The 12856-nt window shown below is 44.1% G+C and overlaps 1 protein-coding gene across 2 annotated transcripts in view; it reads left to right on the plus strand.

Moving 5' to 3' along the window:
• LOC110523216 (nuclear receptor subfamily 6 group A member 1-A) overlaps positions 1-12856 on the plus strand; it is a 189677-nt gene that overhangs the window by 29388 nt on the left and 147433 nt on the right. For both annotated transcript variants that reach the window (XM_021601715.2, XM_021601716.2), the window contains exon 2: positions 10329-10376. In XM_021601715.2, coding sequence (XP_021457390.1) covers positions 10329-10376 — 48 coding nt within the window. The remainder of the gene's footprint in view (positions 1-10328; positions 10377-12856) is intronic.

Consider the following 12856-nt stretch of genomic DNA (forward strand, 5'->3'; position numbering starts at 1 on the left):
ACTGGAGGGGGCTGGAGGCTGACTGGAGGGGGCTGGAGGCTGACTGGAGGGGGCTGGAGGCTGACTGGAGGGGGCTGGAGGCTGACTGGAGGGGGCTGGAGGCTGACTGGAGGGGGCTGGAGGCTGACTGGAGGGGGCTGGAGGCTGACTGGAGGGGGCTGGAGGCTGACTGGAGGGGGCTGGAGGCTGACTGGAGGGGGCTGGAGGCTGACTGGAGGGGGCTGGAGGCTGACTGGAGGGGGCTGGAGGCTGACTGGAGGGGTCTGGAGGCTGACTGGAGGGGTCTGGAGGCTGACTGGAGGGCTGACTGGAGGGGGCTGTGGGCTGACTGGAGGGGGCTGTGGGCTGACTGGAGGGGGCTGTGGGCTGACTGGAGGGGGCTGTGGGCTGACTGGAGGGGGCTGTGGGCTGACTGGAGGGGGCTGTGGGCTGACTGGAGGGGGCTGTGGGCTGACTGGAGGGGGCTGTGGGCTGACTGGAGGGGGCTGTGGGCTGACTGGAGGGGGCTGTGGGCTGACTGGAGGGGGCTGTGGGCTGACTGGAGGGGGCTGTGGGCTGACTGGAGGGGGCTGTGGGCTGACTGGAGGGGGCTGTGGGCTGACCGGAGGGGGCTGTGGGCTGACCGGAGGGGGCTGTGGGCTGACCGGAGGGGGCTGTGGGCTGACCGGAGGGGGCTGTGGGCTGACCGGAGGGGGCTGTGGGCTGACCGGAGGGGGCTGTGGGCTGACCGGAGGGGGCTGTGGGCTGACTGGAGGGGGCTGTGGGCTGACTGAGGGGGTTTGGAAGCCGATTGAGGGGGCTGGATATTGATTGCGGAGGCTAACTGCGGTTGACTGACTGCGGTTGACTGAGGGGGTTGACTGCGGGGGCTGACTGAGGGGGTTTAGAGGCCGAATGAGGGGGCTGGAAATTAACTGAGGGGTCTGCTCTTTGGTATTTTTAATGACCTGGATAGTTGAATCACTGTGATTGTTCTGGAGCAGGTGAAGCTGAATGGCTGGATGAGCTGCTTGTTCCTCGGATGTCGGTGAAATCCTCAGGCTTTCTGAGTTCCGAGGAGCAGCTGTTCCTCCCTTGGAGGGAAAAGGCATGTCTTCTTGGCTTTGAAATTCCCACGTTGAAGCCATTTTTTGGAATACTTTTCAAATGCACCCTTATTTCCTCCTTTTAATCAATGATTTGTTCACCAGCAGTCAAACAACATGGCTTTAATGGCTGCTTTGGATCTTTCAAGCTATGTTCACAAGCAGCAAGGTGCACGTGTGTGTGTGTGTGTGTGTGTGTGTGTGTGTGTGTGTGTGTAGCATGGCCCAGATGGTCTCTGTTCCGCTTGGTCGACAGAGGGGCACCAGAGACCGCCCTGTCCATGCCTGCCACCAGAGAGGGATAGTCCCGCTCGACACTTGTTACATGCAGTGAGGATGATCTCTCTATAACTGTGTGTGTGTGTCAAAGGTGAAAGACAGACAGAGTTACATACTTTGTTGTGTGAGGTCCTCCTCATGTCTAGGGACATCTGTAGTCCACGAGCAGACCCTCCAAGGTCAATGAGAAAGGTGAACCTGCCGAAGTCACTAAATGACCTGTTTAGTGGTAATTTAAACACAAGCATTATACTAACTAAATTAGATTAAGTCATACTTACTTAATTCATTTTATACTAAATGTTATGAGGGGGTTATGGTATGTTGATTCTGTCATATCTCTTTCCAATGTACTGGTTGTTCTTGGTTCCAGTGGGAGGCACTATTAGTGCATAATTGGAGTAGGAGCTAGGTGGTGCTGGAGCTGGGTGGTGCTGGAGATGGTGCTGTTAGATTAGTGAAAAGCATGAGCTGGCGCACATCCCAATAAGTTAGTAGAGGTGCTGACTAACAGAGAGTTAGCTGTAGGCTATAAAAGTAGTTACACACTTTATATCAGGGATGGGCAACTTTGATGGGGGTGGATCTGAATTCATCATGAGGGGCCGTAGTTGCCCCCAGGTCTGCGTACCAACACATGCATTCGACCATGATTATTACGTTTAGATAACTGGTCGATAAAATAACTTTACCAATCTAAAAACTTGTTAGGTGACATGGCTTAATTGAGTGACTATCAGTGACTGACATAACAAGAGAAATACTTGGGATTCACATTTTGAAATTGCACGTTGTGTATTCTACTATTCTAACTTGCAACAGTAAGTTGAGACCTCGACTGAGTTTCCCCAAAAGTAAATATATGGTGCATTCGGAAAGTATTCTGACCCCTTCCTTTTTTCCACATTTTGTTACGTTACAGCCCTATTCTCAAATGTATTAAAAATATTTTTTTTCCCTCATCAATCTACACACAGTACACCATAATGACAAAGCGAAAAAGGTATTTAGAAATTGCCAAATGTATTTAAAACAGAAATACATTATTTACATAAGTATTCACACCCTTTGCTATGAGAATCAAAATTGAGCTCAGGTGCATCCTGTTTCCATTGATCATCCATGAGATGTTTCTACAACTTGATTGGAGTCCACCTGTGGTAAAGTCAATTGATTGGACATGATTTGGAAAGGCACACACCTGTCTATATAAGGTCCCACAGTTGACAGTCCATGTCAGAGCAAAAACCAAGCCATGAGGTCGAAGGAATTGTCCGTAGAGCTCAGAGACAGGATTGTGTCGAGGCACAGATCTGGGGAACGGTATAAAAAAATGTCTGCAGCATTGAAGGTCCCCAAGAACACAGTGGCCTCCTCCATTCTTCTATGGAAGAAGTTTGGAACTGCCAAACTGGGCAATCAAGGGAGAAGGATCTTGGTCAGGGAGGTGACCAAGAACCCAATGGTCAATCTGAGAGAGCTCTTCTTTGGAGATGCGAGAACCTTCCAGAAGGACAACCATTTCTGCAGTACTCCACCAATCAGGCCTTTATGGTGGAGTGGCCAGAGGGAAGCCACTACTCAATACAAGGCACATGACAGCTCGCTTGGAGTTTTCCAAATCGCAACTAAAGACACTGCCCATGAGAAACAAGATTTTCTGGTCTGATAAAACCAAGATTGAACTCTTTGGCACTATCTCTACGGTGAAGCAGGGTGGTGGCGGCATCATGTTGTGGGGATGTTTTGCAGGGACTGGGAGACTAGTCAGAATCGAGGGAAATAGGAATGGAGACCCTTGATGCAAACCTGCTCCAGAGCGCTCAGGACCTCAGACTGGGGCGACGGTTCACCTTCCAACAGGACAATGACCCTAAGCACACAGCCAAGATAATGCAAGAGAGGCTTCGGGAAAAGTTTCTGAATGTCCTTGAGTGGCCCAGCCAGAGCCCAGACTTGAAACCGATCGAACACATGACGTTCAGTCAATCTAGAAAATTTCAAGAACTTTACATTTTCTTCAAGTGCAGTTGCAAAAACCATCAAGCTGGCAAATGAGGTCCACCACAGGAAAGAAAGACCCAGAGTTACTTCTGCTGCAGAGGATAAGTTCATTAGTCACCAGCCTCAGAAATTGTAGCCCAAGTAAATGCTTCGGCGTTCAAGTAGCAGACACATCTCAACATCAACTGTTCAGAGGAGACTGCGTGAATCAGGCCTTCATGGTCGAATTGCTACAAAGAAACCATGACTAAAGGACACCAATAAGAAGGAAAGGCTTGCTTGGGCCAAGAAACACGAGCAATGGACATTAGACCGGTGGGAATCTGTCCTTTGGTCTGAGGAGTCCAAATTTGACATTTTTGGTTTACAACTGCCGTGTCTATGTGATACGCAGAGTAGGTGAACTGATGATTTCCGCATGTGTGGTTCCCACTGTGAAGCATGGAGGAGGTGTGATGTTGCTTTGTTGGTGACAATGTCAATGATTTATTTAGAATTCAAGGCACACTTAACCAACATTGTTACCACAACATTCTGCAGCGATACTCCATCCCATCTGGTTTGCACTTAGTCCCACTATCATTTGTTTTTCAACAAGACAATGACCCAACACACCTCCAGGCTGTGTAAGGGCAATTTGACCAAGAATGAAAATGATGGAGCTGCATCAGATGACCTGGCCTCCACAATCACCCGACCTCAACCCAATTGAGATGGTTTGTGATGAGTTGGACCCCAGTGTGAGGGAAAAGCAGGCAACGAAAAACATTTAAGAAAAACCCTTGCATGAGTGTCCAAACTTTTGACTGTGTTCCCTGTTTTAGGTCAGTTGGGATCACCACTTTATTTTAAGAATGTGAAATGCCAGAATAATAGTAGAGAGAATGATTTATTTATTTCATCACATTCCCAGTGGGTCAGAAGTTTACATACACTCAATTTGTATTTTGTAGCATTGCCTTTAAATTGTTTAAACTTGGGTCAAATGTTTCGGGTAGCCTTCCACAAGCTTCCCACAATAAGTTGGGTGAATTTTGGCCCATTCCTCCTTACAGAGCTTTTGTAACTGAGTCAGGTTTGTAGGCCTCCTTGCTCGCACACGCTTTTTCAGTTCTGCCCATAAATGTTTTATAGGATTGAGGTCAGGGCTTTGTGATGGCCACTCCAATACCTTGACGTTGTTGTCCTTAAACCATTTTGCCACAACTTTGGAAGTATGTTTGGGGTCTTTGTCCATTTGGAAGACTAATTTGCGACCAAGCTTTAACTTCCTGACTGATGTCTTGAGATGTTGCTTCAATATATCCACATAATTTTCCTGCCGCGTGATGCCATCTGTTTTGTGAAGTGCACCAGTCCCTCCTGCAGCAAGGCACGCCCACAACATGATGCTGCCACCGCGTGCTTCACTGTTGGGATGGTTTTCTTCGGCTTGCAAGCCTCCCCCTTTTTCCTCCAAACATAACGATGGTCATTATGGCCAAACAGTTCTATTTTTTTTGTTTTATCAGACCAGAGGACATTTCAACAAAAAGTACAATCTTTGTCTCCATGTGCAGTTGCAAACCGTAGTCTGGCTTTTTAATGGCGGTTTTGGAGCAGTGGCTTCTTCCTTTCTAAGAGGACTTTCAGGTTATATCGATATAGGACTTGTTTTACTGTGGAAATAGATACTTTTGTACCTGTTTCCTCCAGCATCTTCACAAGGTCCTTTGCTGCTGTTCTGGGATTAATTTGCACTTTTCGCACCAAAGTACGTTATTCTCTGAGACAGAACGCGTCTCCTTCCTGAGCGGTATTAGGCACTGAGTTTGAACTTAGGCCTTGAAATACATCCACCGGTATACCTTCAATTGACTCAAATTATGTCAATTATCCTATCAGAAGCGTCTAAATCCGTGACATAATTTTCTTGAATTTTCAAAGCTATTTAAAGTCACAGTCAACTTAGTGTATGTAAACTTCTGACCCACTGGAATTGTGATACAGTGTTTTTTTTGTGAAATAATCTGTCTGTGAACAATTGTTGGGAAAATTACTTGTGTCATGCACAAAGCAGATGTCCTAACCGACTTGCCAAAACTATAGTTTGTTAACAAGAAATTTGTGGAGTGGTTGAAAAACGAGGTTTAATGACTCCAACCCAAGTGTACGTAAACTTCCGACTTCAACTGTATGTTTGTTTGTGTATATTATATATCTTTTTTTTATCCGAAGTCCTTCAAAAGGGCCAAGGGGCTGATGTTGCTGCTCTGTATGTAATTAAAAATTACATTTAAAAATGTAATAAATTTCAACCTTTATTCAACCTTCAATAAATTTAACCTTTATTGAAGTAGGCATGCCAGTTAAGAACAAATTCTTATTTACAGTGACGGCCTACCTCGGCCAAACCTGGACGACGCTTGGCTAATTGTGCGCCTTCCTATGGGACTCCCAATCATGGCCGGATGTGATACTGCCTGGATTCGAACCAGGGTCTGTAGTCACGCCTCTAACACGAATATGCGTTTCGGCATCACTTGGTGGTGTTAGAGATGGCAACACTCACATTTTTGATGCATGGAGGAAACATAATCAATTCTGTGCCAGAAAACATGCAAAAACCTTGAGTTTTTTTTATTTTTTATCATTTTGTCCTCTGTTGTCTGTGTGATGGTCAGAAACATGTATTATGTTGTCTTGTGTTTAGTCTCATCCTTTTTCAAGGAAGAGAGTTGCACTGCTGAAGTCAATAAGATTATTTGCCGGTTGCTCTCTGCTTTATGTGTCTTCTTTGGAAGTCTGTGTGTCTTGCGCGCACGCTTTTCTGAAAGAACATATGCTGCTGTCCGTTGGAGTGTGTCGGGGGGCAGCCGGCACGTGTCGGCTCAGCAACGGGCAGCTGGTGTGTGTGTGTGTGTGCATGGGAAGGGGGTCTCCATCACCCCCATCACCCGAGAGCAGAATCCTGCCTGACTGATGATTAGAGTCAATTGGAGTGAGTGAGTGAATGAGTGATTATGTGAGTGGGCAGGGCAGACCCAGCTAGACAGACAGAGGGCAGTGTTCACTATTCAGTGTTGAGTGCAGATGGTGTCGGAGGGAGTCTTGAGGAGACAGCCACACTGACAAAGTCATCATGATGGGTGAGTGTGTGTCCTGGAGAACAACATCCACTCTGATAAGCACTGTGGTTGAAGGGGATTTTAAGAAATAACATTTTCTAAAAAAAAATGGTTGTTGCGTAATTAGTTCTGTCCTTTCCGTTTAAAAAAAATATATATGTTTGTCAGACAATGGTGAAGATTGGAGATAAATTGTAATTAGGAGGGTTGGATAGAAAGTGGTGCATGTAAGAGAGGACCAGTTGAGTGAGCTTTTGGATGAATGTGTGGTCCAGAAAGTCTGTAGCACTACCTCTTAACCAGACTGCTACTAAAAACACATTTTCTTAAGTATTGCAAGTGCAGATGGATGGTAGAGGGTGTTCACTTCAAATATATATATGTATGTATCTATATGTGTGTGTAAACTTCTGACCCACTGGAATTGTGATACAGTGCATTTTTGTGAAAAAAATCTGTCTGTGAACAATTGTTGGGAAAATTACTTGTCATGCACAAAGCAGATGTCCTAACCAACTTGCCAAAACTAGTTTGTTAACAAGAAATTTGTGGAGTGGTTGAAAATACAAGTTGTGCATGGTCTGGACAAATAGTGTAAACAAATGAATACATCATTTAAATCCATAAGTTCTATTTGTCATTTAGTTGTTCATGGTTTTCCAAATGTTTATTTTACACAATCTGACTTATAAACTGGAATAGGTGTATATTTGATGTGTTTGAGTAGAATAGAGAATGGAAAACGTGCCTTTCATTATGATGGTCTGTTAGTGAAAGCTGTCTGTACTTATTGTGGTAGAGATTTGATGATGAGAGAGCCAATTGCCTAGATGTTTTTTTCCTAGGTATCTGTGCTCAATCATACTCACTGACTTTTGTCCATTCGTTTTCACATTTCTCTGTAAAATGTGACAATGGTACAGTTTTCCACAACAGAGTTTGTTGAGCGTGGTCTCAACCGGTGTTCCTTGTCATGGTTTATTGTTTGATCAGTTGCTGTTTCTTTCTACTGGTTTTGTATCCATTGCCAAGCCCCGTAGGGAATGAGAAGATGTTGGTGTGAGGTAGAAGGATGTAAACTGGAGATCTTGAGGGGCTCAATCCATTGGAACATGAGGATAGATGGATCATCGGGCCTCGGAAATTGAGGTGGAAAACTCTCATGGCAGTTCATTTTGACCTCTCTTGTTGTCCCTCGCTCCCTTTTCATCGTTCTCTCTCTCAAGTGAAGGCTAACTGTGTACCCCTATTGGCTGTCTTTCAATGCTGTGTGTCCTCGCTGTATTTTTATAGTTTTTCCCCCATTACTGTACTGTAGAATATTACACCCGGAGTAGCAAAATAGATATTCGTTATTTTCTTGGTTTGTGGAAGTATATAAGCAGTAACACTGAACGTCATGGTTCATGGTTACTTGGTTCTCATTCATTTCAATTTGTTTCACGTCTCTTTTTACACCCCCCTGTTTTTCCCCCCAGGTTGTTCACGAGTATTTACAGTTTATCCACACTTTTGTTTAGTTTGTACATTTTTACTTCACATTTGTTTCAGTTTTATATGGCTCGTACTTGAATATTGTGTTTTTAAAAAGTATACTCTTTGACAGTAGGACGTCCAGTTTCTTTTAGTTTAAACATTCTTTTCTTGAGTTCCTTTGAATCCACACATTGATGAATAGGGTTAACGTTATCCCAGGTATCTGAAACCCATGGTTGGATGAACAGGAGCCGTCAGCAAATTCTAGATTCTCCACAAATTCTTCCCTCCAGAGTGGACGTCAGCTAAACCTTAATAGCAAAATAGAAGCCCAGTAGGTCCTCTTCTCTCAAAGACAATCAAAAGAGACAGATAGCAGAACTAACTGCGTCAGCCTTACTTAACCAGCATCTTTTAGTGTTTCTGTCAGAGAGCCACCACCAAGGGGGAGCGGGGCACGCTTGGTGACATCAGCCCACCAAGGGGGAGCGGGAGACGCGTGGCGACATTAAACCAAAAGGGGGAGCGGGGGACGCGTGGCGACATTAGACCAAAAGGGGGAGCGGGGGACGCGTGGCGACATTAGACCAAAAGGGGGAGCGGGGGACGCGTGGCGACATTAGACCAAAAGGGGGAGCGGGGGACGCGTGGCGACATTAGACCAAAAGGGGGAGCGGGGGACGCGTGGCGACATTAGACCAAAAGGGGGAGCGGGGGACGCGTGGCGACATTAGACCAAAAGGGGGAGCGGGGCACGCGTGGCGACATTAGACCAAAAGGGGGAGCGGGGGACGCGTGGCGACATTAGACCAAAAGGGGGAGCGGGGGACGCGTGGCGACATTAGACCAAAAGGGGGAGCGGGGGACGCGTGGCGACATTAGACCAAAAGGGGGAGCGGGGGACGCGTGGCGACATTAGACCAAAAGGGGGAGCGGGGGACGCGTGGCGACATTAGACCAAAAGGGGGAGCGGGGGACGCGTGGCGACATTAGACCAAAAGGGGGAGCGGGGGACGCGTGGCGACATTAGACCAAAAGGGGGAGCGGGGCACGCGTGGCGACATTAGACCAAAAGGGGGAGCGGGGGACGCGTGGCGACATTAGACCAAAAGGGGGAGCGGGGGACGCGTGGCGACATTAGACCAAAAGGGGGAGCGGGGGACGCGTGGCGACATTAGACCAAAAGGGGGAGCGGGGGACGCGTGGCGACATTAGACCAAAAGGGGGAGCGGGGGACGCGTGGCGACATTAGACCAAAAGGGGGAGCGGGGGACGCGTGGCGACATTAGACCAAAAGGGGGAGCGGGGCACGCGTGGCGACATTAGACCAAAAGGGGGAGCGGGGGACGCGTGGCGACATTAGACCAAAAGGGGGAGCGGGGGACGCGTGGCGACATTAGACCAAAAGGGGGAGCGGGGGACGCGTGGCGACATTAGACCAAAAGGAAACTAAACACAACAAAAGGAGGAGGACAAAAGCTCCGGTGTTTCCCTAGAGTGAGGAACAAGAGGATTAGGCAGATGTTTTTTTGGAGGGAGAGAGTTTGTGTGTGTGTGCGTATGCGCACACGCGCGCTTCCATTCTGATGCGCAAAGGTCCAGCTCGGGACCCAGGCGCCCTCTGCTCAGCAGGGTATAAGCCCAAATACAAACAAGGTTTTGGGCGGAGAGGGGGCAGAGGGGGCCCAGAGGGCAAGAAACTTATGAGGGATGGGCTCTTCTTTTCAACAGGGTCTCCCTAGACAGCACTCAGTTAACCCTGCTACCCAGGTGGGGGAGGGCCATGGCTGTGTGTCTCTGTGGGGGTTTGGCGCGTGTGTGTGTGTGTGAGATTCTTTGACAGAGATTTTTGTGAGTGATGGGCAAACGTGTGTCGGAGTAAAGAGAAAGGAGGGAGGTAGAGAGCCTATTGCAGAACATAATGTATGTGATTATGAAGCAGGATGGCTAATAGTGTGACCACAGACACACACACACACACACTGTCCTATTTGATTCGCACAACATACGACTTCTAAGTTGACTTGTCTGCTTTATAGTGACCATTTCTTGTGTTGCTCAATTTTATATTGGATATATTAAGCCTAAGCCTCACTGCAACAATGATAGTATCGCCTTTGTTTTAGTAGGGATCAAAACAATTAAAGTACAAATACATCTTGGAACAGAATATCTTTAAACAACACATTCTATATTTAATGAAAAGTGCTATATAAAATATATTTTTTTTACTCCTGCCTCAGAATTGTAAAGCCACTGAATTTGTGTTTCTGCCTAACAGCCTAGCTACTTAGGCTGCTACAAAGCTGAGGAATGGAGCTGGAGAAATGTAACTAAATTCATAGTGTGAAAGTCTAAAGTCCATCTCTCTTCCCAGGCTTCTATGCAGACCACGGTCTCCATGCTGAACCGAGCGATGGGATGGGTAAGTGAAAGACTCCTTTTTTCACTAGAATATATTCAGCACAGAGATCCAATCTGTCGTGTGTGTGTGTGTGTGTCTACCGTGCTTCTACTTGTTAAATTGTAATTTAACACACAGATTCGATTTGAATTACAACCTGAGTATAATGGTTCACTGTGGTAAATTACATTTTGTCTGGAGTTGCAGTAGTCTAACTGGCACCATCTGGTGTTGAGTCCTAATTGTAGTTTCTGGTTACCTGTGTTGGGGGAGAAACTCCAGTGATTACAAGATCTTTCAACTTATTTTCAAAGTATTTTGCTCATAGGGATACTTTTTAAAACCTGTTTTGTAATGTAGCACAAACCTTTTCCTCAGATAGACGGTGGTATTTCTCTGGTCTCGCTACTATGTCAATTTAAGGCAGCCGCCCGCACCTTTCCCGATTCTTAGGGGTTGGGTTAAATGCGGAAGACACATTTCAGTTGAAGGCATTCAGTTGTACAGTCTGACTAGGTATCCCCCTTCCCTTTCCCTATCCAGTGCCATTCTGTATTGTCATGCAGAACTGTAGCTCACAACTGTGTACAAAGTGAATGTGTATCTGCTGAATGTGTATTTGAGTCCTCTGAATCTCTCAAATGCAATCCATAATAAGTAGCACAAGGTGATCAAATGTGAAAACAATCTGCATACATTTTTTTACTTTTAAATGAATTATATATTTTCAATGATTAATGGGTATATATATATATACCCATTAATCATTGAATATATATATATACCCATTAATCATTGAATATATATATATATATATATATATATATATACCCATTAATCATTGAATATATATATATATATATATATATATACCCATTAATCATTGAATATATATATATATATATATATATATATATATATATATATATATATATATACCCATTAATCATTGAATATATATATATATATATATATATACCCATTAATCATTGAATATATATATATATATATACCCATTAATCATTGAATATATATATATATATATATATATATATATATATATATATATATATATATATATATATATATATATATATATATATATACCCATTAATCATTGAATATATATATATATATATATACCCATTAATCATTGTATATATATATTTTATACTTATATAAATATATTCTAAATGCCACATGAGGTAAGTTCATCATTCATTCATTCTCAGAACCCCAAAAATGCACTGCATGAATGAATTAATGCAATTTTATTTTCGTTTCCAATTGACAACCCATCCCTTATGGGATGACTTGACACATAAATAAACATTAGAATAATTCACTGCATAATGCGTTCTCTGCATTTTAACTTTAATTGTAAACACATGTTGTAAAAACTCAAAACATTGTTTAAACTACAATTTGTATATAATCTTTGCATCCGTAGCTCTGTCTATGATTGGTTACTTTTCTCCAGCCCCATCCCTCAGCTGTTTACCAAAATAGTGACAGGGGGGCCTCTTTTTTTTATTGTAGTATCTTGTCCCTTTAAGAATGCACCCTCATCAGGTACTCCTTGGTTTGTGTGAACCGCCTGCCCTTCTGTAAACTTGATTGATTTTCTCTGCAGTGGTGCTATTCTATTGATGTTTAAAATCAAATCAATTTAATTTGTCATATATGCTGAATACAACAGGTGTAGACTTGACTGTGAAATGCTTACTTACAATCCCTGTCATAACAATGCATAGTTGAAAAGTTAGAGAATAGTACCACAATAAATAACAATAACGAGGCTATATACACGGAGTACCGGTACTGAGTCAATGTGCAAGGGTACGAGGTAGTTGAGGTTTCTCCATGGAAGGGTATGGAGGTTACTCAGCATGAGCTTTGTTCAAGCTTTGTTCCTCCCTTTAGGTAAAAACCTGCTTGACCATTTAGTTCAAAAGGAGATTGTGAGGTATCAAAGATTTTAAAATCAAATTCACTATTATCTACTACGGTACAGTACCTTCAGAAAGTATTCATACCCCTTGACTTACTCTACATTTTGTTGTTACAACCTCAAAATGTATTAAATAGTTTTTTCCCACCCATCTACACACAAGACCCAATAATGACAATGTGAAAATATGTTTTTAGATTTTTTGGGGAATCGTATTGAAAATTAAATGCAGAAATATCTCAGAAATATCTCATTTACATAAGTATTCACACCCCTTTGCTATGACTCTCCAAATTGAGCTTGGGTGCATCCAATTTCCTTCACTCATCCTTAATGACAACTTGATTGGAGTCCACCTGTGGCCAATTCAATTGTTTGGCCATGATTTAGAAAGAAACACACCTGTCTATATAAGGTCCCACAGTTGACAGTGTATGTACGTACAGAAACTATAACATGAAGTCCAATGAACTTTCAGTAGATCTCAGAGAGAGAATTGTGATGAGGCAGATATCTGGGGAAGGGTACAAAACTATTTCTAGAGTGTTTC

The sequence above is a fragment of the Oncorhynchus mykiss genome, chromosome 5 (genome assembly GCF_013265735.2).
Source record: "Oncorhynchus mykiss isolate Arlee chromosome 5, USDA_OmykA_1.1, whole genome shotgun sequence".
NCBI classification, from domain to species: Eukaryota; Metazoa; Chordata; class Actinopteri; order Salmoniformes; family Salmonidae; genus Oncorhynchus; species Oncorhynchus mykiss.